Source organism: Triticum aestivum, chromosome 2D, assembly GCF_018294505.1.
Source record: "Triticum aestivum cultivar Chinese Spring chromosome 2D, IWGSC CS RefSeq v2.1, whole genome shotgun sequence".
Lineage (NCBI taxonomy): Eukaryota > Viridiplantae > Streptophyta > Magnoliopsida > Poales > Poaceae > Triticum > Triticum aestivum.
The window spans coordinates 63,254,069-63,275,967 of NC_057799.1; the positions used below are offsets into that span (position 1 = coordinate 63,254,069).

At 47.3% G+C, this 21,899-nt stretch overlaps 3 protein-coding genes across 4 annotated transcripts; all 3 read right to left on the bottom strand.

Moving 5' to 3' along the window:
- Window positions 1-7,220: 7,220 nt before the first annotated feature.
- LOC123048722 (protein ASPARTIC PROTEASE IN GUARD CELL 1-like) lies at window positions 7,221-8,784 on the bottom strand. Its single transcript, XM_044471764.1, has one exon. The coding sequence runs from the start codon at window positions 8,782-8,784 to the stop codon at window positions 7,420-7,422; it is 1,365 nt and encodes a 454-aa protein (XP_044327699.1). The 3' UTR covers window positions 7,221-7,419.
- Window positions 8,785-12,159: 3,375 nt separating this feature from the next.
- On the bottom strand, window positions 12,160-13,773 carry LOC123048723 (aspartyl protease family protein 2). Its single transcript, XM_044471765.1, has one exon. The coding sequence runs from the start codon at window positions 13,606-13,608 to the stop codon at window positions 12,229-12,231; it is 1,380 nt and encodes a 459-aa protein (XP_044327700.1). The 5' UTR covers window positions 13,609-13,773; the 3' UTR covers window positions 12,160-12,228.
- Window positions 13,774-18,304: 4,531 nt separating this feature from the next.
- Window positions 18,305-21,435, bottom strand: LOC123051573 (uncharacterized). Of its 2 annotated transcripts, none has more exons than XM_044474485.1 (10): window positions 21,106-21,435; window positions 20,938-21,003; window positions 20,001-20,081; window positions 19,857-19,910; window positions 19,458-19,526; window positions 19,319-19,381; window positions 19,117-19,199; window positions 18,984-19,049; window positions 18,792-18,892; window positions 18,305-18,677 (listed from the first exon to the last, which is right to left on the bottom strand). In XM_044474485.1, exons 1-9 carry the CDS (start codon window positions 21,334-21,336, stop codon window positions 18,862-18,864), a joined length of 744 nt encoding a protein of 247 aa, XP_044330420.1. In that variant the 5' UTR covers window positions 21,337-21,435; the 3' UTR covers window positions 18,305-18,677; window positions 18,792-18,861. The 2 variants fall into 2 exon arrangements, with proteins under 2 accessions (XP_044330420.1, XP_044330419.1); XM_044474484.1 differs by having other exon boundaries at window positions 18,305-18,653; window positions 21,106-21,434.
- Between the last annotated feature and the right edge of the window lie 464 nt (window positions 21,436-21,899).

Here is a 21,899-nt window from a genome sequence, read left to right on the forward strand (position 1 = left end):
CAGATCCCAGGGTTTCCCCCGAAGCAACACGAGTGGGTCGACAACAGTTACACGACGATGCCTTCATCAAGGTAACGGTGCAAAACGCCGCCATCGCCCGCCAACGGCTCGGTTTTCACCGACAACTATGTCCCCCCGACTCGTAGCCGGGACTAGATGACGAATGTTGAGATCCGACCACCCAGCCGCAGACCGGCCACCTCTGACGGAAGAGATGACCACCATCGTTGGCTGCACTGGTCAGAACAGATCTAACCGGAGGTGCCGCCGACGCGACCACAAGGCCCTGCACGCCACCGCCGCTGATCCAAAGGCAGATGGGGCACCGCCGCTGCTGACCACAACGCCGCCGCCGCCCGAACAGGCCAGACTGCCGCGCCCACAACCCGCGCCGCCTCCAACGCCACCGTGCCACAGCCGTCACCGTCGCCAACACTGCCACCAGAACCGCCATTATGACGCCGGACGGCCGCCACACCGCCGTAGTCTAGATCTGGGCCGTCATGAACCAGATCGGCGCCGCCGCAGTCCAGATCGAGGTCACACCCTCGAGCCAGGGCGCCCCACGTCGCCCTATGACCCGCGAGAGGGAGGAGTGCCTCCGCCGCCGCCGTCGCACGCATAGGCTATGCCCGGCGCCGACCACCGGAGGGGAGGGAAGGAAGGAGCGGTGACCCGGCGGCTAGGGTTGGAGCCCCTCGGTCACCCGCGCGGCGGGCGACGAATGGGAGGGGAGGGGAGGCGACGGAGAGATCTCACGCCCCTGTTCCAGGTAACGGAGACAATAGCACTACTACATCTAATGAAGCAAAATTACCAGGCGCACGGAGCCATGGCACCGTGGCGTGTTGGGGTAGGGCCCGTGCTACCACGGTGGGTGCACCGTGAGGAAGACGAGGCCGTCTTCACTCTTCACGCTTCTCCGGCGCTCCGCTGCTACGGCGCCGTTCCACATCCAGTGCCGCTCTGTCGCCCAGATCGAGCGTCACGCAGATCCAGCGCTTGCGCACGCTATCAGCAAAGAAGTTAATGAAGTGTAGTTCTTAAGACATGGGCAGTAAAAACATTTAAAACTAGTGCCACACTATCACCAAAGTTGATGGCAGTTGGGTGAGTACCTAAAAAACCAGGCCAAGCTTTGTTAAGGCCGGCCCAAAACCTAGCCGCACTACCAGAATAACTGCTTGCGCCGACGGCCTCATCTATGCCGGCAGCCCCCGTCGGCATAGATGGACCTATGCCGACGGCCAAGGACAGGCCGTAGGCGTAGAAAAGCCATCGGCATACATCCATCTATGCCGACCCCAAAGTATGATCAAGTCTTCTAAAAACCACAGAACTGGCTCTTTGCGATGCACACTGATCTACCACAGAAGGAATTTGTACTGCTAGTAGTCACTCTCTGGGTTGTTTGGCGAGCAAGGAGGAAGGCCATTTACGAGGATATCTTCCAGAGTCCGATATCAACAAATCAGTTCATCCAATCTTATCTAGCAGTTGACCCAAAAGGATGCTCTGAGAACATTATTCTCGCTCGCGCCGCTCCCGCGAGCGGCCGGGCGAAACCCCAGCCCGTCGCCGCCGCCTCCCACACCTTCGCCTCCCCCTCCCTCGCCGCCGCCAGGGGACGGCGCCGGGCAAAGCCCATGCGTGCGTCGGCGGCGGCGGGGTCCTCCCCTCCCCACGAGGCGCGGGCGGCGCGGGACGTCCGGCTCCCGTGGTGGCGCGCATGGCCAGGTACGGCGTGCAGGCGAGTGGATCTGGCGTGGGGGCGGCCAGGTGAGGGCGGATCTGGCGCCGGAGAGGGCGTGGCGCGGCCTGCCGCGGAGGCGGCCAGGCGAGCGGATCTGGCGCCGGCGACGGCGCGTCCAGGGGCGAGCGGGCGTGGTGCACGGCCTGGCCCGGTGGCGGCCAGGCGAGGGCGCGCGCGGGCGTGGCCTGGCGCGGTGGCGGCCAGGCGAGGGCGCGTGGAGGTGCCTCAGATTCGGCGCGGGCTGGCGGGGCGGCGCCCCTCCGGCGTGTGACAGCCGGATCTGGTCAAACCTGGCCAGATCCGTGGTGGGTTTGACGCGCGCCGGCCCTGCGCGCTGGTCCTATGATGCTGGAGCAGGCGGCTCCGGCCGTGATAGATGCGGGATGCAGGGACTGATCTGGTCACTGTAGGCTCGCCGTGGGCGGGGTGGACCACGACTCCATGGCTTCTACGACTAGGTTCTGCGGCGGTGGCGGTGCGAGACTGCATGAACGAGCTTCTGTGGGCACGAGCGAAGGTGTGCGGCGATATGGACGAAAGTCCTGCACGACCAGAGGCCGGTGGCGATGGCGCCTGTGGGTGTCATTTTCCTCCTTGGAGGTGTCACCTGAGGTGTGTCGGCATCTTCCTCGTGCTCGGATGGTGGTTTGTCTCCGGGCGAAATCCTAGGTCCGGTGTTGGATCGGCGTGATGGCGGTGTGTTTGACGTCGTTCCTCTGTTGGGAGCATCATGTTTGGAGACACTTCCTGGAAGCTCTTTGTGGCGCTCCTCCGGTGCTCGCCGCTGTTCAAGGTGAAGCTCCAGGCGCAATGTACGACATCTTCGATGAGTCCAAGACCAAGACGAAGCTCTTCCTGGGATCGACCAAGTCCCGCCATCTACCCCCTGCTTCCTGGGTGGATGGTGCATTGGCGAGGGAAGTTGTAGTGGGAGCTGCTGCTGTCTTCGGAGGTGATCGGCGTTGTTCGAGACGCGGTGATGATGCTTAGCTTAGGACAGGTGCTTCGGTTGTGTAGTCATGTTGTTTGTGGTGGGTGTAGCTCTCTGCGGCTATTAGGGCCGCAGTTTTTTCTTTCTCTTTTTGATCTTCGGATCTTCACCATGTTGTTCTTCCGCTGCTTTCTGCTAAATCTGAATCAAGCCAGCAATTTGCTGGATCTTTCAAAAAAAAAAAAATCTTATCTAGCAGATCTTTATGCCCTTAACAAGCCAAGCAACAACACAGTAGGACAACCAATGGCCCGACCTACACATTGGATTCAGCCGCTTGACATGTTTCTTAATATCAATGTTGATGCCGCCGTCACACGTAACAGGGGCCGAGGAGTTGCAGCAGCTATTTGCCGCAATCAAGGAGTCTTCCAAGGGGCATCGGCCATTGTTTTCAAGGGTATAGCTGACCCTCCGACAGTTGAAGCCTTGGCGATCCGGGAGGCACTAGCACTCGTCGAAGACCTCAATCTTCAAAGCATTCATGTTGCTTCTGACTGCAAGGTTGTGGTGGATAATATCAAGCAGCGGCACTTGACTAGTTATGGAGCAATATTACATGAAATCACAGATCATAGTCACTCTTTCTTGAGATGTAATTTTGTTCACGAGTATAGGAGTTCGAATTTCGAGGCTTATAATTTAACGAAGCATGTTTTAAGTTTGGTGGTGTGCCGCCGTGTTTGATTAGGACACCCTGGTGATCTTTTTTTCGTGCCTGTAAACTTTGGTTCGAGTTAAATAAAGCTTTACGGGATTGTCTAAAAAGAAGTCTTCTAAAAAAATTAAGACTTTTGATTTTTATTTGTCTCCCTATTTGAGGCTATGTGTGTCAAATTACCGGACAACCGTACAGAGCGTCAGCGACGGGGCGTACCCATTTTCACGCTCACTGGAGCAATTTTCTTGCAGCACAGCTTTTGTTTTGTTAGCCTTTTTTCTCCGAGAAAACAATCACAAAATTTCATTACGGATATAAGAAAACAATGTAATGCAATATTAAAATAATGTTCATAAATTTATAAATTGTACTGGGTTCCTGAAAAAAACACATCATTTAGAAACATTTAAATTTTTCCAAAAAATAAACAAAAAGTTTTTGCATTTAGAAATATTCAAAGTTGTAAAGTAGAAGGTTTTAATTTGTTTTGGCTAGTCAAATGCTGGGGGTGCTGAATAGGTATTTGACTACTCAAAACAAGTCGAAACAGCTTTGAAATCGATTTGGGGTTGATTCTTGCCCGGTTTTGAAAGTTCGAGGTTGTAAAGTATTTAGTAAACGATTTTAGAGCTCGGGGCTGGATGTTGACTAGGCATTTGACTAGTCAAAACCAGTCAAAACAGGTTTAAACCGGTTTAGAGTTGATTCTTGTCCGGTTTTGGAAGTTCGAGGTTGTAACGTATATGGTTTTGACGTCGAGGTTGTATCTTAAACTTTGGTAGTAATTTAAGTTTGTAATACGAACCCTTCTCTTTTTTTTAGCCTGATGGTGTTATGTATTTGGGGGATTTGATATTTTGCCACCACTTACTTTGTAATTGATTTTTTGCCACCACTTACTTTGCACTTTGATCTTTTGCCACTTTATAACACAAAAACAATCTTTGTAAATGATGGATGAAATACATGCACAAATCAGAGGACAATTGTACCCTTATGCCTGTTTGACTGAAACAGGTCAGCCTGAACACAAATGGGCACGAGCAGCAGCAGCCACGGCCAAACACGGGCACGAGCAGCAGCAGAGGCCACGCACGGCCACGAGCAGCAGCAGCTGCTCTGCTGCCCCTCCACCCCTGCTGCTCCCCGGCGGCCCTAATGCCACGCACCGCATGAGCGGCGGCGGCGGCATCCACGCACGGCCACGAGCAGCAGCGGTGGCGGCGCCGCACGGCCACGCGGTGGCCGGCGGCAGAGCACAAGTGGGTGGAGCGGCGGCCATGCATGGCATGAGCAGCAGCGGCGGCGGCCTCGCACGACAACGAGCAGCAGATGCGGCGGCGGCGCACAGGCACGCGGTGGCCGGCGGCGGAGCACAAGTGCGTGGAGCGGTGGCCACGCACTGCACGAGCAGCGGCGGCGGCGGCCTCGCACGGCTACGAGCAGCAGATACGGCTGCGGCGCACGGGCACGCGGTGGCCGGTGGCGGAGCAAGAGCGTGAGGAGCGGCGGCGGCGACTCGTAACCCTAACCCTAGGCTGCCGGGGGCCGGGGCGGGAGAGAGACGACTCACCTTGGACCACCGGGAGCTCCGGGGAGTTGGCCGCCGCCCCGCCGTCTCTCTGTGAAAGCTGCGGACGAGAGAGGATGTGTCGCGAACGAGCTCCTCTCCTCCAGTTTCTGGTTTATCTCGTCGGCAGGGGTATTTTTTTCATTTTACGTGGGACCCATCTGACAGAGGGCAAAAGATCAAAGTGTAAAATAAGTGGTGGCAAAAAATCAATTACAAAGTAAGTAGTGGCAAAATATCAAAGTGCAAAGTAAATGGTGGAAAAAAATCAAATTTCCCGCTATGTATCTTGTGTTGTCAATTTAGAGCCTGTGCGGGCCGGAGCTCCTTGCTCCGACTTCCCCGATAAATCAGTTTTCTCTTCTTTCAAGTGTCTGCATCTGTACTATTGCAAAAAAACATTTATTCATTATTTCCACACAAGTGTTGCGCGAACCGATTATATAATGATGTAGCTAGCTAGCTAACTGCGCTAGTGTCTACTCCCTCCGTTCCTAAATACAAGTCTTTGTAGGATTTCACTAAGTGGACTACATACAGAGCAAAATGAATGAATCTACATTTAAAATGCATCTATATACGTCCGTACGTGGTTTATAGTGGAATCTCTATAAAGACTTATATTTAGGAACGGAGGGAGTAGATGGCAATCGTCTGGAGCAAAGAAGAGCCGGTTATATTGGAGGTCAAACGTGAACCGTGTGTCCAACATCTGCCCCGCGCCTATGACCGTCCTCTCTGCGTAAGGCATGACGATGAAGCAAGCGTAGTGCATACTAGCTTACCCCCGCATAGCGGCACGCCGCGCCCGTCGATACGGTGCGGTTGTATGGATTATGTTTCTTCTTTGTAATAAGTGTTGTCATTTTAGGATGCGAGATGATCACATGAAAAACTATGAATGTAGGGAAAAAAAGATGGGGGATGATGCATGTGAACAAACAGGGAAATACACGATGACACATCTCTAGTAAGGATGATTTATTTTGCTGAACATGGTGCGAGTCATTGCCAGATTAGATCATCTAGTGTAGCCTCCCATTGGATTAGCTCCTATGATGAAGTAGTAAAGAGAAGCAAATAGTCGGAATTATATATACACCGTATGTAGTTAATAATTTTTTCCTTTTTTCATACATTTTTTTACTATCACCGAGAAGTGATCGAGCCAAGCAGGTGGCCAATCTCGTGCACCGCCGCCGACTACTCCAGGGAAGCGATCGCGTCCAGCGACGCCAGGGACACGTCGCCGGCGGTCACCCATGCCTTTGAGGCGCCCAAGTGGAACCAGCTCGGCGGCGTGCCCGTCGGCCGTCAAACACCTCGCTGTCCCGTGGTGGACGTCGACAACCTCCACATGGTAGCGACAATGATGCAGTTTCACGCTCGGCGGAGTAGCAGCGACGGAGGCTGGACGCAGCTCCTCCCCGGCAAGCCCGGAGGTGCAGCGTGGGGAGATACCGCGGGAAGCCACACTCTGAACCTTGGAGCGTGGCTCCACAACTCGCGATGGTCGAGCTTGCTCCGTACTGCACGTCGAAGAAAGGAGGAGCCTAGGAGGGAGGGGCATGCCCAGCGAGGTGGTAAACGAAGCTCCTTTCCATCCCACACAAGAGAAGCGGAGAGAGGCTCGATGTTTTGCGCCGACACTATATCTCGGTGGTGCTTCGGTGGAGATGCGAAAGCGAGTGATGATCACGGAGAAGAGGAAGGAGAGATTTATAGATGCTTATGGCGATGGACGATTGAACCGGAATCTTCCGGAAAACACCTCGATCATCAAGGGCGGTAAGCCGCAGAGGCATCCAGAAGAAGAAGAGATAAGGAAGTAGAAGTAAGCGGTGAGGCAGATAAGAAAGCAACGAAAGCAGTGGATTGGACGGGATGCATGCAACGCACATGCAAGGAAGACAGAAGGAATGTCCCGTATCTGGCCTAGAATCGCGCCCGAGCGGTGCGGTGGCTGTCTTGGCCATATCCCTCTGTCGTTTTGTAATTGGATGTAGTTGCCCGTCCTTCTGCCTGCACATGTGCCTTGTAACTGGACTAGTTGCCCATCCCCCGATCACTGCTTCATCAGACTGTTATTGTTCCGATTGGTCTGCATGCATGTGGTGACTGATTTGCCCACGTTCCTTTGCTGAGCATCGATTTGCTTGTTTCTTGTCTATTCCCGACGACGAAAATAAAACTGGAAACCAACACACCGCATGGCCGACTTAATTACAACATAAACGGCTAGAAGCACACGGCGGTGAAGCAAGCACGTTCAAAAAAATTAGCCGATGCATATACGCCCACACATGCATTTGTACCACAGTACATCCCAAAAAAATGCACGCGTCAACAGCCCAAACCCCCGTAGGTTGCTTTCAAGATCAAACAATTATCTGAATCAAAATCGCTAAAGACACCCAAAGTGCACACGGAAAAATGCGAATCAGTTAACAAATTTTCATCGAAGGCCTACGGCCACCGCGCGATTCTACACGGTAATCTACCAAAATAATGCACGTCGCCATCCAACTGATCAAGAAGTCACTTTCACACAAATGGGTAAACCTGGAAGCAGAAACTTTTCGAGATACAGTGTTTTTGGTATGTTCGTGCGTCACCGCCACGAACAGCAGCTCCGGCTTGATATAGAGCACGGCTGATTCCGGGTTGAAGTGGAGCGTCATGCTCGGTAAGTGCGCGCGGATACTCTGCCACGTCCCGTGGAAGCAGAGTTTCAGCTTCTGCACCCCCGGCACAGTCGCGCGGTGCACCCCGCGGCTGTGCATGTGCGCCACGACCTCGGCCACCAGGACACGGTACGCGTCTGGAGTCAACAAGGTGTCCGCCGTCCCAATGTCGAGGATGCACCCGCCGTGGAGGCTGTGCGGGTTGCGTTCGAACATCGCCGGCGTGATCGCCGTGAGCCTTCGCCCGCCCAGGCTGATGCCGTCGAGGCGGACGTAGTACATGCCTCCTCCTTGGGCGAGTTCTCCGTGCAGCAGCTTTGTGCTCCGTGTGTGCGACTGGTCCGGGATGTCGGCGCCGAACCGGAGGAAGCCACGCTGGTTGTCGTGCTCCCTGCCAACGAGGCAATACGAGAAGCACGAGGCGGCGAGGCCGCGGTCCGAGAGCTGCCGGATGAAGGAGGTCGGGTGCCTGTTGAGGCTCATGACGCCGGCCCAGATGTCGTGGTTAATGAAGTTGTGCGTGGTGTGCGCGCAGCCGAAGACAAGGCCGCCCACACCGCTGATGGGGCTGCCGGGGCCGCTGCCGTCGAAGACAAAGTCGTCGGTGCTAAGGAGGCCGTGCGCTCTTGAGCGCTCGTACTGGAACTTGATTTCGAAGGTGCACCGGCCCTGCCCCTGGCCGGCGCGCTTGTGCGGAGCCGTGCAACGAGGATCTGTGGACGCAATGAAGTGGTAATGAGGGGAGACGGCAGTGTTGAAGACGGAGCCATCCTGCTTCTTCTCCGGTATGCATGGTTGGCACCTCATCCACGTTAGGGGGTGGACGAGATCGAGCGCGAGCTTGTAGAAGTGCTGGGTTTCGCCGCTGCCAATGCCGACACGGACACTGTATATGGCCCCCGAATATGGGATCATCTTGGGGCGTATGGACGTGATGTTCATGCCGCCCTCGGCATCACCTTCCAGCAGGAGCTCGTCAAGTACGCCTGCTGCAGTGCGGTAATGGGGCACGAGGGGCAGGCTGAATCCGGCCTCACCGCTGCTTCCGGCGGCACCAAGGGCGAGGATCACCGGATTTAGCACGGCAAGGAAGAAGGACAACGTGCAAGCGTATACACTGGACATGGCTAATGTCTGGTTGGATTAGCACAATGATCCTTGGCTTGGATGTCATGTCTTAAATAGATAGACTCCTCCCACTCATACTGTATCAGTACATGTAGGATATGCATCATTTAATCTCCTTCATCACAACAATGAGATCCTTCTCTTCGAGTTGGAGTAGTGGATATGCATCATTTATCTCAATCTCAGATGATGTGGATGTGAACTAAATGTATAATCATGAATTTGTGCAGCGAAGATACACATGGTTTCTTGTAGGGAACCAGGAAGGATTTCTCATTTTTTTTATAGATTTTCTTTTTTTGATAAACTCTTTTTTTATAGATTTTCAATAGAAGGATAATTTGATCATACAGGTAAAATAAAAGAAAGAATAAAACAAGGTCTAAAGAAAGTACAATCAATGAAAGGCATTGGTCCAAGATTCATATCCTTTGTGGTTAGCATAATGATCCTTGTTCGCTGCTTGGATATCATGATACATGTATCAGATACGCATCATTGGATGCCCTGTCTTAAATATATGGACTCCTGCTCGTACTACATCAATACATGTACCCGATACACATCATTTAATGTCCATGGTTTCATCACAACAATTAGATCATTCACTTGGAGTTGGAGTAGAGGATATGCATTATTTATCTCAAATGATGCGGATGTGAACTAGTGTTTCTCCCAGAATGTATAATCATGATTTTATGCGGCGAAGATATACTAAGTTTCTCCCAAAAAGCATATCATTGAAAACATTCAAATTTTCCAAAGTGTTCAAAAAATAAATGAAAAGTTTTTGTATTTAGAAATATTCAAAAGTGTAAACATTCAAGGTTGTAAAGTAGATGATTTTAATTTGTTTTGACAAGTCGAATGCCAGGGATGGTGATTAGTATTTGACTCAAAACAAGTCAATACATGGTTGAAACCAGTTTGGAGTTGATTCTTGTCCGGTTTTGCAAGTTTGAGGTTGTAAAGTAGACGGTTTTAGAGTTTGGGTTGGATGTTGACTAGGCATTTGAGTAGAGAAAACCAATCAAAAATGGTTGAAACCGGCTCAGGGTTGATTCTTGTCTGGTTTTAGAAGTTTGAGGTTGTAAAGTAGATGTTTTTGAAGTCGAAGTTGTATCTTAGACTTTGGTGGTAATTCATGGTTGTAATATGAAATCTTTTCCTCTTTTTTAGCTTGATGGTGCTTGTGTTTCGTGTTGTCAATTAGAGCCTATGTGGGCAGGAGCTCCTTGTTCCGACTTCCCTGTAAATCGGTTTTCTCTTCTCTTGAGAGTCTGCGTATGTACTATTGCAAAGAACATTTATTCATTACTTCCACACAAGTCTTGCACAAACTGATGATATAGGGACGCAGCTAGCTAGCTAGCTAACTGTATCTAGATGGCACTGCTCCGGAGCAAAGAAGAGACAGTTCTGTTGGAGGTCAAACGTGAAGCGTGTGTCCAGCATCTGCCTCGCGCCTATAACCATCCTCTCTGCGTACGGCACTACGGTAAAACACGCGTAGTGGGAATGCTTGTGCATCGATTCCACAAACATCAGCTCCAGAACCGACGAACATTTTCTTCGAAATTGTTTGGTGGAATAATTTTTCAAATTCATGAACATTTTTTTGATTTAACAAACATTTTTTAAAATGCATGATCATTTTTTGAATCAATAAACTATTTTATAAGTCATGAAAAGGTTTTGAAATTTTAGGATATTTTTCACTTCATGAACAATTTTTGAATTGGCGTTTTTTCAATTTCATTAACATTTTTAATACACGGACTTTTAAAAAAATCATGCAAAGTTTTAAATTTCCTAAACATTTGTTTTTAAAATTGAGAATATTTTTGAATATGCGAATATTTTCTGAATCCATAAACATTTATTAATTATTATACATTTTATTTCAAAATTTTCATCTTTGAAATTTCCGGAACTTTTTTGAAGTCCCAAATTATTTAAAGTAGAAAAACAAAGACGGAAAAGGAAAACAAAAATTAAAAAAAATGAAATTGAAGAAACAGGCCGCCCGGACATGGGCTGGTCCAAACAGACGCATTATGTCTTCTCCCAGCGCGCAGAGCGCAATATAGTAGGTTTTTACTATATGGGCCGGCCCAGACGGGGATTCATGTGTGAAACGTTTTTTATCACTTATAGGTGGCATCGACGGGTAATATTTTGCAACTTTAGGGGCAATTTTGATGATGTATCACCAGAAGCAATAGTCCCTTTATTATTAGATACAGATATAGATAGATTAAACCTCATATCCAAAAATCTGCCTACGTTTTTTAGTAGCTTCTCAATGAACTCCGTCTATCAGTACACATCCGGAATCTTATGAATTTGTAACCATATTGGCATATGCACAAATTCCACTTCTTCGGCTGGAATAAAACCATCATATGGATGGAGAAGGCAAACCCAATTTCTGACCTAAACATACCTTTGTTTTTGGTTGAAAGGCAATTCTTCGCCACTAAGGGCGTGTTTGGATTGCTGGGTCACACCTGTATCACACCTGACGTGCAAAATCCAACGTGTTTGGTATCCTGCGGCCTTCTCAGCCTGGCTTGTCAGATGCAAAAGAGGGCCTCTCAGCCAGGCTGAGGGAAACACGAGAATTGGGAGTATCCGGCAGCCAGCCTCGCGCATGGATCACCCTTTATTTTTTTATCTCTCCCACGCTTCAGATCCGATCAAGCACACCAACCAGCCATCGCCATCTGAGCCCCCTCGTCCGCTAACGATGCGAACTCCCTCGCCGGAGAGCGAATCTGCCGGCATTGCTCCACGCCCATGTTGTGGGCTCGCTGCCTTGCTTCGACATCGTTGGGTTCCGCCGCCGCCGAATTACGGCATCACCACGCGCACGCGCACCCGCCACCCATTGAGATGAAGAAGGGGGAGGGGAGCACCTGCACGTCACGAGCCACAACTGGCATCATGTTTCTCCCCCTTTTCACCTCGAGGCGAGCCACCGCCGCAAATCCAGTTGGGGTAAAATCTCTACTGCCGGCATCTCCTACCGGTTGTTGTCCCCCCTTCATTTTGTTGGTGTCACGGCCATCTACCCCATCTAAGTGGAATGGTCAGATTGGTGAGAATGTTTTTATTGTTTTGGTTCAGGTTTCAGTTCATTCTTGTTTTACTTGTTTGAGGTTATAAAGTAGATGGATTGAAGTCGAAGTTGTATCTTACACTTTGGTGGTAATTCATGGTTGTAATATGAACTCTTTTCCTCATATTTTGCTTGATGGTGTTTGTGTTTCGTGTTGTCGATTAGAGCCTGTGTGTGCCAGAGCTCCTTGCTATGACTTTCTTGTAAATCAGTTTTCTCTTCTCTTGAGCGTCCGTGTTTGTACTATTGCAAAAAACATTTATTCATTATTTCCACACAAGTCTTGCATGAACTGATAATATAGGGATGTAGCTAGGTAGCTAGTTAACTGTGCTAGTGTCTAGGTGGCAATCCTCCGGAGCAAAGAAGAGGCGGTTGTGTTGGAGGTCAAACGTGAAGCGCGTGTCCAACATCTGCCCCGCGCCTATCACCGTCCTCTCTGCGTATGCCGCGATGGCGAAACACGCGTAGTGGGTATGCTGATGCATCGTCTCCACAAACAGCAGCTCCGGCTTGATAAAGAGCGATGCCGATTCCGGGTAGAAGTGGAGCGTCACGCTCGGGAAGTGCACGCGGATACTGTCCCACGTCCCATGGAAGCAGAGCTTCTGCGCTGGGGGCAATATCGCGTGGTGCACCCCATGGCGCTGCATGTGCTTCACGACCTCGGCCGCCAGGACATGGTATGCGGGCGGGGCCATCAAGGTGTACGCTGTCCCGACGTCGAGGGTGCACCCACCGCGGAGGCTGTGCGGGTCGAACTTGAACGTCGCCGGCGTGATCGCCGTGAGCCTTCGCCCACCCAGGCTGACGCCAACGAGGTTGACGTAGTACATGCCTCTTCCCTTGGCGAGGTCCCAGTGCAGCAGCGCCGTGCTCCGTGCGTGCGACTGGTCCGGGATGTCTGCCCCGAACCTGAGGAAGCCACGCCGGTGGAGGTGCTCGTGCTGCTTGCCGACGAGGCAATAGGAGAAGCGCGAGCCGGCGAGGCCGCGGTCCGAGAGCTGCCGGATGAAGGAGGTCGGGTGCCTGTTGAGGCTCATGACGCCGGCCCAGACGTCGCGGTTATCGAACCCGTGCGTGCTGTGTGCGCAGCCGAAGACAAGGCCGCCGACGCTACTGATGGGGCTGCCGGGGCCGCTTCCGTCAAAGACGAAGTCGTCGCGGCCAAGGATGCCATGCGCGCTTGAGCCACCGTACTGGAACTCCACGTCGAAGATGCACCGGCCGTGGCCGGCGCGCCCGTACGGAGCCGTGCAGCGAGGGTCTGTGGACGCAACGTAGTGGTAATGAGGGGAGACGGCGGTGTTGAAGACGGAGCCGTCCTGCCTCTTCTCCGGTACGCAGGGCTGGCACTGCATCCACGTTAGTGGGCGAGCGAGGTCCAGCGCCAGCTTGTAGAAGTGCTGGGTTGCGCCGCTGCCGACGCCGACACGGACGCTGTAGAGGGGCCCCGAATATGGGATCATCTTGGGGCGTATGGACGTGATGTTCACGCCGCCCTCGGCATCACCTTCCGGCAGGAGCTCCTCGAGTACGCCGGCTGCAGTGCGGTAGTGGGGCACGAGGGGCAGGCTGAATCCGGCCGCACCGCTGCTTCTGGCGGCGCCGAGGGCAAGGCTCACCGGATTTAGCACGGCAACGAAGAAGCACAACGTGAAAGAGTATACACTGGACATGACTAATGTCTCTGGTTGCATTAGCACAATGATCCTTCTTTGCTTGGATGTCGTGTCTTAAATAGATAGACTTCTTCCACTCGTAATACATCAATACATGTACGATATGCATCATTTAATGTCTTTGATTTCATCACAACAATGAGATCCGTCTCTTGAAGTTGGAGTAGTGGATATGCATCATCTATCTCAATCTCAAATGATGCGGATGTGAACTAAATGTATAATCATTATTTTGCGCAGCGAAGATACAATAGTTTTGTATAGGGAGCCAGAAAAGATTTCTCATTAATGTATTTTTTTATAGATTTTCAATAAAAAAGAGAAGTACAATTAGTGAAAGGCATTGGCCAAAGATTTATATCCTTTGCAATTAGCACAATGATCCTTCTTTGCTTGGATGTCGTGTCTTAAATAGATAGACTCCTCCAACTCGTACTACATCAATACATTTATGAGATATGCATCATTTAATGTCTCTGGTTTCATTACAACAATGAGATCCTTTGCTTGGAGTTGGAGTAGTGTATATGCATCATTTATCTCAATCCCAAATGATGTGAATGTGAACTAAATGTATAATCATGATCTTACGCAGCGAAGATACACTGAGTTTTTTTTATAAGGAGCCAGAAAGGATTTCTCCTTAATGTATTTTGTATAGATTTTCAATAAAAAAGAGAAGTTCGTACAGGTAAATAAAAAATGAATAAAGCAAGGTCTAAGAGAAGTACAATTAGTGAAAGGCATTGGCCCAAGATTCATATCCTTTGCGGTTAGCACAATGATCCTTCTTCACTTGGATGTCGTGTCTTAGATAGATAGACTCCTCCAACTCGTACTACATCAATACATGTATGAGATATGCATCATTTAATGTCTCTGGTTTCATTAAAACAATGAGATCCTTTGCTTGGAGTTGGAGTAGTGGATATGCATCATTTATCTCAGATGATGCCGATGTGAACTATTGCTACGCCAAAATATATAACCATGATTTTGCGCAGAGAAGATACACCGAGTTTTTCATAGGGAACTAGAAGGAATTTCTCCGTACTATATTTTTTAATAGATTTTCAAGAAAGAAGAGAAGTTATACATGTAAAATAAAACAATTGATAAATCAAGTTCTAAGAAAAGGACAATCAATGAAAGGCATTGGTCCAAGATTCATATCCTTCATATCCTTTGCGGTTAGCACAATGATCCTTCTTCGCTTGGATGTCACGTCTTAAATAGATAGACTCCTCCCACTCCTACTACATCAATACATGTACCAGATACACGTCATTTAATGTCTTTGATTTCATCACAAGAATTATATTCGTCGCTTGGAGTTGGAGTAGTGGATATGAATCATTTATCTCAGATGATGCGGATATGAACTATTGCTTCTGCCAAAATGTACAATCATGATTTTGCACAACGAAGATACATAGAGTTTTTTTGTGGGGAACCAGAAGGGATTTCTCCTTACTTATTTTTTTTTATAGATTTTCAATAAAAAGAAGAAGTCCGTACACATAAAATAAAACAATGAATAAAACATGGTCTAAGAAAAGTACAACGAAAGGCATTGGCCCAAGAATGATATCCTTTCCGGTAGGCCTTATGAATCAGAAGCAAAATATATTGTCTAAAGTTTATTATGCAAGAATAGATGTTTGGTTGCATGCCCTTGTGGATGAAATAGTTCCTAGTGATCCAAATAGCCTAGGCAGTAGAGACAATGATTTCCATGGCAAATGGAACTTTGAGAGCAGATCTTAAGGATTGAATTTGGTCTTGAATGTGGCCTAACCCAGGTAACTATCCTTAACAAAGATATTGCCAACATACATAATCAAACAGACATTGGAATGGTTTTGGGTCCGGTTTCCCCTATTAACTGGACTAACTCTCTTCTTCTTTAATGCGATATGGGGCTCCCCGCCCTCAGACGAGGTTCGTAAAAAGGTGATCTGTTGATTCGGTTGTCGGGCCTCCACATAGCACAAATGTGTAATTAGGGAGGAAGAAGTATTTACTGGGGAGCAGCTCCCTTGTGTTCAATCTGTTGTATATGAGCAGCCAAAATCAATCTTTGTGTTTTTTCTGGCATCAGGACTTCCAAAGCTAATTGAGAGCGGCAACGGGGTCTTTTTCTCTAGTGATAGCCATATATAGGGAAGAGACAGAGTATTCCAAAGGAGATGAGCCACATTTCCATATATCATGATCGGTTTCTAGCTGAAAATCACCCTACATCAGCTCAAGGATGGTGAATTTCTAGAAAGCTTCCACAGATGGAGCAAAGGTGAAAAGGTTCAGGTCTATGATCATGATGCATGATCTGTTCGACAATGGTGTTTTCCTCAAGGGCAAAAGAGGCCAAATGGGACCATGAATCTTCCAGTTTGTTGCAAGTCCAATTATCGTTCTAGGAAAGGATAGAAGCATCATCTTGCACCTGACATGATGCCATATCTTTGAATTTAGGAAGCAGTTTTAAGCAGTCCATCTACCAGAAGGAGTAGTCTGCATTTTGAGCAAGTGAGGGCCATTCTGATAATAAGTATCCCAAACTAAATTGGCCTAGAGGATATTCTGCGTATTGAGGAACTTATAGATGTTTTCCATTAGGAGGGCATCATTCTGAGCTTCCAAATTCAAAATACGCAGGCCTCCTTGCTCCTTTGGCCTGCAAACCATTTCCCAAGATGCCAGGGGTGGATTTTTCTTTTCAAGATCTTTCCCTCTCCATAAATAATGCCTTCTATATTTTTTAATAGTACCTTTATATAATTTGAGGCAACTCATGATGAAAGTAGGGATAGAGGAGAGCACAACATTAACGATTAGGAGTCTACCCCCATATCCAAGGAATTCAACACATCCACTCAATCTTTGTTCACCTTTTTCAATCAGAGGGATAAAGTGATCCATCTTGGGTTTTGTGAGATCAAGATAAATTCCAAGGTATAGGAAAGGGGAGGAGCCCTGTTAATACTAAAGGAATGAATCATTTCAGAGTTGATGTTTATGGGCACCAAGAAAGATTTATAATATTTAACTTTCAGGCCAGATGCATATTAGCATATGAGTTAATAATTTCTTCCAGTAAATGCAACTCAGCATGACATGCTCTCATAATAACCAAAGTATCATCAACATATTGTATCATAGGAAAGTCCGGGCAAAATTTCTTAAGGGACGATCCAACTTTCCATAGCTCATTGCATCATTTATTAGATTTTGTAGGAAATCATAGGCAAATGACAAAGAAGAGAGGTGAGAGAGGGTCACCCTATCCTACTTCTCTTCTGCACTTGAAATTTTTCCCAGACACCATTTAATAGAACAACTAAGGAGGTAGTAGAGAAAATGTTCTTGACCCAAGTATACCCTTTGCCGCCAAGCCATTTATATTTGAGGACCCCCAAAATAAAATTGATCAATTTTATCCAAAGCCTTCTCAAAAGATACACGGAGTTCATCGATCGTTGCATCTCCATATCGATTCTCTTACTCATGCATTAATTAATTGACCGATCTAAAAAGAAAAGAAAATCAATTTTGTAAACACTGGAAAATTGTTGAAGTCTAAGTTTAGCCGCATTCCAACACCCTAATATCGGGCATTTTTGGCACTCACGTGTAAAATCCGTCTAGATGCGGTCCCCTACCCCAAGCAAATTTGATGATCATATAGGTAAGACCAGGGATAACCAGGAAAATAGAGCACGGGCAGTAGAAAAAGTTAATGAATTGTAATTCTTAAGACATGGGAAATAAAAACATTTTAAACCAGCGCCATGCTATCACCAAAGCTGATGGCAGTTGGGTGAGTACCTAATTAATGTGGATGATTTCGACACTAGGGAGCAAGAATGTTCTGTATTGGAGTTTAGAAAACAAACTAACACTTCTGAAATAATTGTAGTGTTGAACATAAACCCTTTTTAAATAAGAGAAAAGCATTTTTTTCGTCCCTCATTTGCAAAGTTCAGGTTTGATCCCTCAAATCTCAAATCAGACAACTTGCACAATTATGTCTTCAAACAGGACAACTTTAGTCCCTTGACCCAGCATTCTTAATGATTGAGCGTGGTTTTGAGCGGTCTTTCTCCATATGGCAATCTCTCTCTTTCCGTCATATTTCTCTTGTGAACGTTCTATCAAGAACTTGGTATGCAATGTCTGTCGCTGCAGCGACACACCTCCACCGTTCCTGGCAACGTCGTCCAATGTTCGTCGTTCATCGACACCTCCGCCGCTAACCGGCATGGTGCACCCGAATTTTAAGAAGTCAGTCAAATATTTTTTAAACTTCTTGGCAACATACATGGTCTAGCATAATACTCACGGTAAAAATTTTGGGACAAAATGACTTACGCCATATTCCAAGCAAAAACGCCATTATTCATGGTTTTTGTATCAGCACTTTTATTTTTTTTTTTATTTTTTTGCTCAGAATATGACATAGCTCATTTTGTTCCGAAACTTTAAAAATGCGTATTATGCTAGACTATGTTTGTCGCAAAAAAGTTTCACTTATTCTAAAAAAAATTGCTTAATCGGGTGCGCCTGCACACATGTTCCAAAAATCCGTACCACATGCCTAATTGACTAGGGAAGATGAAAGTTTGCAATATAGGTATAGCTAAAGTGGCTTGTGTTTCATAGTTTGATGTCTTAATAAAGATTTGCATGTGGTAGTGTTTATTTCATTACAGAATTGAACCAATACAGATCTTCTTTAGCTGATGCTCTCTGTTTATATGCAGGTTAGTTTGTCATCTACAAACCATATAGCAGTAGGGCAGTGGTCCACATAGGTTTGAAGTACTGATACATCAACAGTTGGTACTATTTCCTTGTGTTTGTTTATCACAGCAGTTCTAATTAAGCCCCTCAGAGAGCTACGGGTAGAATTTGGGTTGCCAGGCTCTGCACTGCTACTTTGTCTGTAATACACAACAAAACAACCTCCGACGCCAACAATCTGTTTATCCACAATTCTGATCCCCAACAATCACCACCGGCGCATAAGTCCGCTCCACCAAGCGCCAACAGAAACGTCAGCACTGCATAAATACAGGTGCCGCCTCCTTATCACAACATGGCAAATGCAGAACGAAATATTACATGATCAAATGAGAAGATTCTTTTCCATTTCCTATCTGTCTGAACAACCAAACTTCAAACAGTTGAGCATGACTCACCTTGATCGCGTGTTTCAATTCGAGGGAGAAAAACAAAAATCATCTGCTTGTCGTCAACGGAACAAGCTCTTCACTTGTGCCACTTGATGCTGCACCCGACACTACAGGAACAGAAACGAAACGTTGGAAAACTAACAAAGTGGATTAAAGACATATGAAAACATGCTAAGATTCTACTTTACCTAAACATACCTTGGTTTTTGGTCGAAAGGCAATTCTTGGCCACTAAGTGCACAGTCAATTGCACGGCTTAAATCTCTACAAGTTGCAAACGAATAAGAACACATGGTAACCTGGAGCGTTTGCACATCGATTCACAATATACCTTCCGGTGACTGGCACATTGTTACTGGGTCTTGAATCATCAAATTGCCCATGGTAAAAAAGTTCAAATGGTCTTCGCCCATCCTGGCACAAAGTTTAGACAGATAAGAAATAAGGAACGATGTGACACAAGAAAACAGAGACACTGAACATATAAGCATCATGAATTCATAGATTACGAGCATACGAGTCAATGTTGTTACCTTTTTGAACAAGTAGAACTCTGGTGTGCAGACTGCTCGAAAACCCTTAGCAACTTCTTGAGACTGCAAGGTGCAATAGTAAGCATAGAGTTGGAGAGATCACAGGGACTGCATCAGGAAGCACATACAGTGGGCAGACCTCATCATACAAATAAGGAAAAGGGTATTTAAACAATTTTGCCTCCTCCGCCATGTACTCGGGGCCATCCTGCAGAATCACAAGATTAATTTGTGTTCAAATGGGAAAACCTGACAAGTTGCATCAACCATAATGGAATAATATGTATTGATACAGAAGCAGCACAATACATAAGTCTAACGAGCAAAGAACAAAAGGCATCTCCCATTTACTAAATTCCTCCAGTTACCTATCATTCATTTTATTAGCTAGATGGATAAGGTTCAGTCATAAATTAAGTAAAATATGAATTTTCTGAGAAGACATTTTTAAGTTCGCAGGAAGAAATTCCCTGGTTAAGAAGTACATAGAAAGGAACTAAAAGCTATTCATGCTTATTGGTTGTAAGTAAAGCATAACCTGGGGATGTGTCACAATTGAATTTGAGGATATGGCGACAGAAGCAAGTCCTTTCTGCATTGCATTATATTTGTATCCATGTCAATTTGAAGCTACAAGCACAAATCAAAGAGAAATTCTCATCTGGTCTTGCAATGTTCTTACCTCCATATAGAATGAAGTGAGCTTTGCAATATCTTTTTTCAGATGTTTTACAAATGGACAGTGATTGCATATGAACATAACCTGAAAGAAAGACAAAGTCGAGAATTACTCTCTTGAACGGACTTGTGTTAAACACCTTCAAGAATTACAGTTATGTTTGCACAACTGAGTAGATATATGACACTCCATATTTCTCCAGGGACACATGAGTTGGCTGAACACCTAGCCTTTAGGGCAGTCTACTGAACCATTTCGTACTTAAAAGACCAATTTCCGAATTGTTACACTTTCCGTGGATTTTTTTTTTGTTTTTTCCCTCGTTTTAGATACCTATTGTAAAGGTTAGAAATTAATTCTTGGAGTCTAAACTATTCACGGCGAAATTTCTGGAAAAACAGCGCTTAAGAAACATGTGACTGCAGTGGAGTGGTAAAAGCTAGAAAAACAGATGGCTATCTTCACAAGCATTTTAAGGAACAATATATGTATGCATGCCTAATAAATCAACTTGCTTCAAGACCTACTAATTCAACTTTTTTCCAACCATCAGTTCAGCAATATACTTGCATAGCTCATTGATCCATAAACACCCCAGCATCATCATCAACATATCAGGGAACACATTTATGTCATGTCATACAGCAGCAACTTGAGTAAATATACCAATTTGAGATGGTGACTCAATAAACATACAGGAAAAAAGTTGGATATACCGTTGTCACTAAACATCTATCGAACCCCACCAGTCAATGATCAGAAAGTTTCCCAAAAAAATTTAACGCTCTTACTGAAATTGCCGGATGCGCATATTCACTGCCCTAGTCTAACTGAGGGTAACAGCGAATGCTGAACAGAAAGCATGCACGCTAACTTTTTCAGTCATTAAAGCAAAAAATGCATCTATGTATAGCACCGACTAACCAAGAGATTCACTGACCAGCAAAGCAGGGCTACCCTCGAAGTCATCCAGTGTCCAGATTTTCCCCGTTAGGGGCTCCGGGAGCTGCACAATCACGAACAAGAAACCATAAGGAACAACACGGCAGCAACATGAGGCTTCAACCTTGATTAAAACATGGGTTAGAGATTAAAAAGCAAGAGCGACCTCGAATTGGGGAGCGCGGAAGCCCACGGAGACGCCGGTGGACTCCAGCCTGGCTGCGCGCACCCGGAGACGCGTACTGGGGCGGCCTCCCCTGCTCGCCGCCGGCGAGACAAGGGGCCTATACGCGCGGCTGTGGCGGGCGAGAGCCGGGCATGGGCGGGAAGAGGAAATTGCAGAGGAGGAAAGCAGGGAGGCGCGCGCTCCGGCGGCGCACGCGGCGACCAGGGACATGGCGCGCTCTGCTCTTCCGTTCCCTTCTCTGCTGCTGCTAACCTGTGTGGCTGCCACTGTCCGAAATCCTGGCTATTCTGTTCGGCGTATCTCCCGATTCCGTAGATGGGCTTAAGAAAGTAGTCCAGTTTGGCGAAGAAATGGCCCAAAGAAAGTAGTCTAGTTTCCGGACCAGTTGAAGGAAAGAACATTTACCCCTAAAAAAACTCCAAAAAAAGTTGAAGAAAGCACATATGTCTTGTACGATTTCTCAAAAAAAAAAGGCCTGCATAAACCGTCCCCAAAAACAGAACAAGATTAAAATCATGCCCTCAAGGTCCTAATCCACACATTTGTCATCATGCGGTACTGGCACAGGACGGTCGCTGAACGGCGGGTCGACGCGAGTGTAGAGGTGGTTGGTTTGCCGGACAATTTTGAGCGGCGAGACAACTAGGCGACAGAGACGAGGGAAACAACAACTATTTGAGCGTAGGATAACGGAGACGAGCGGAGATACAACAACAGGGATGAGCCGGGTTGCTCGGGGCTAGGAGGAGGAGACAATTGAGGGACGACATCGT

Bases quoted from the DNA above. Each gene is read 5' to 3' on its own strand.
- LOC123048722 (XM_044471764.1), bottom strand. From the start codon at position 8,784: ATGTCCAGTGTATACGCTTGCACGTTGTCCTTCTTCCTTGCCGTGCTA.
- LOC123048723 (XM_044471765.1), bottom strand. From the start codon at position 13,608: ATGCAACCAGAGACATTAGTCATGTCCAGTGTATACTCTTTCACGTTG.
- LOC123051573 (XM_044474485.1), bottom strand. From the start codon at position 21,336: ATGTCCCTGGTCGCCGCGTGCGCCGCCGGAGCGCGCGCCTCCCTGCTT. The intron at 20,082-20,937 runs GTCAGTGAATCT...TCTTTCTTTCAG, and splicing joins AGGGTAGCCCTGCTTTGCTG to GTTATGTTCATATGCAATCA. The intron at 18,893-18,983 runs GTATGTTTAGGT...CTGTTCCTGTAG, and splicing joins CCTTTCGACCAAAAACCAAG to TGTCGGGTGCAGCATCAAGT.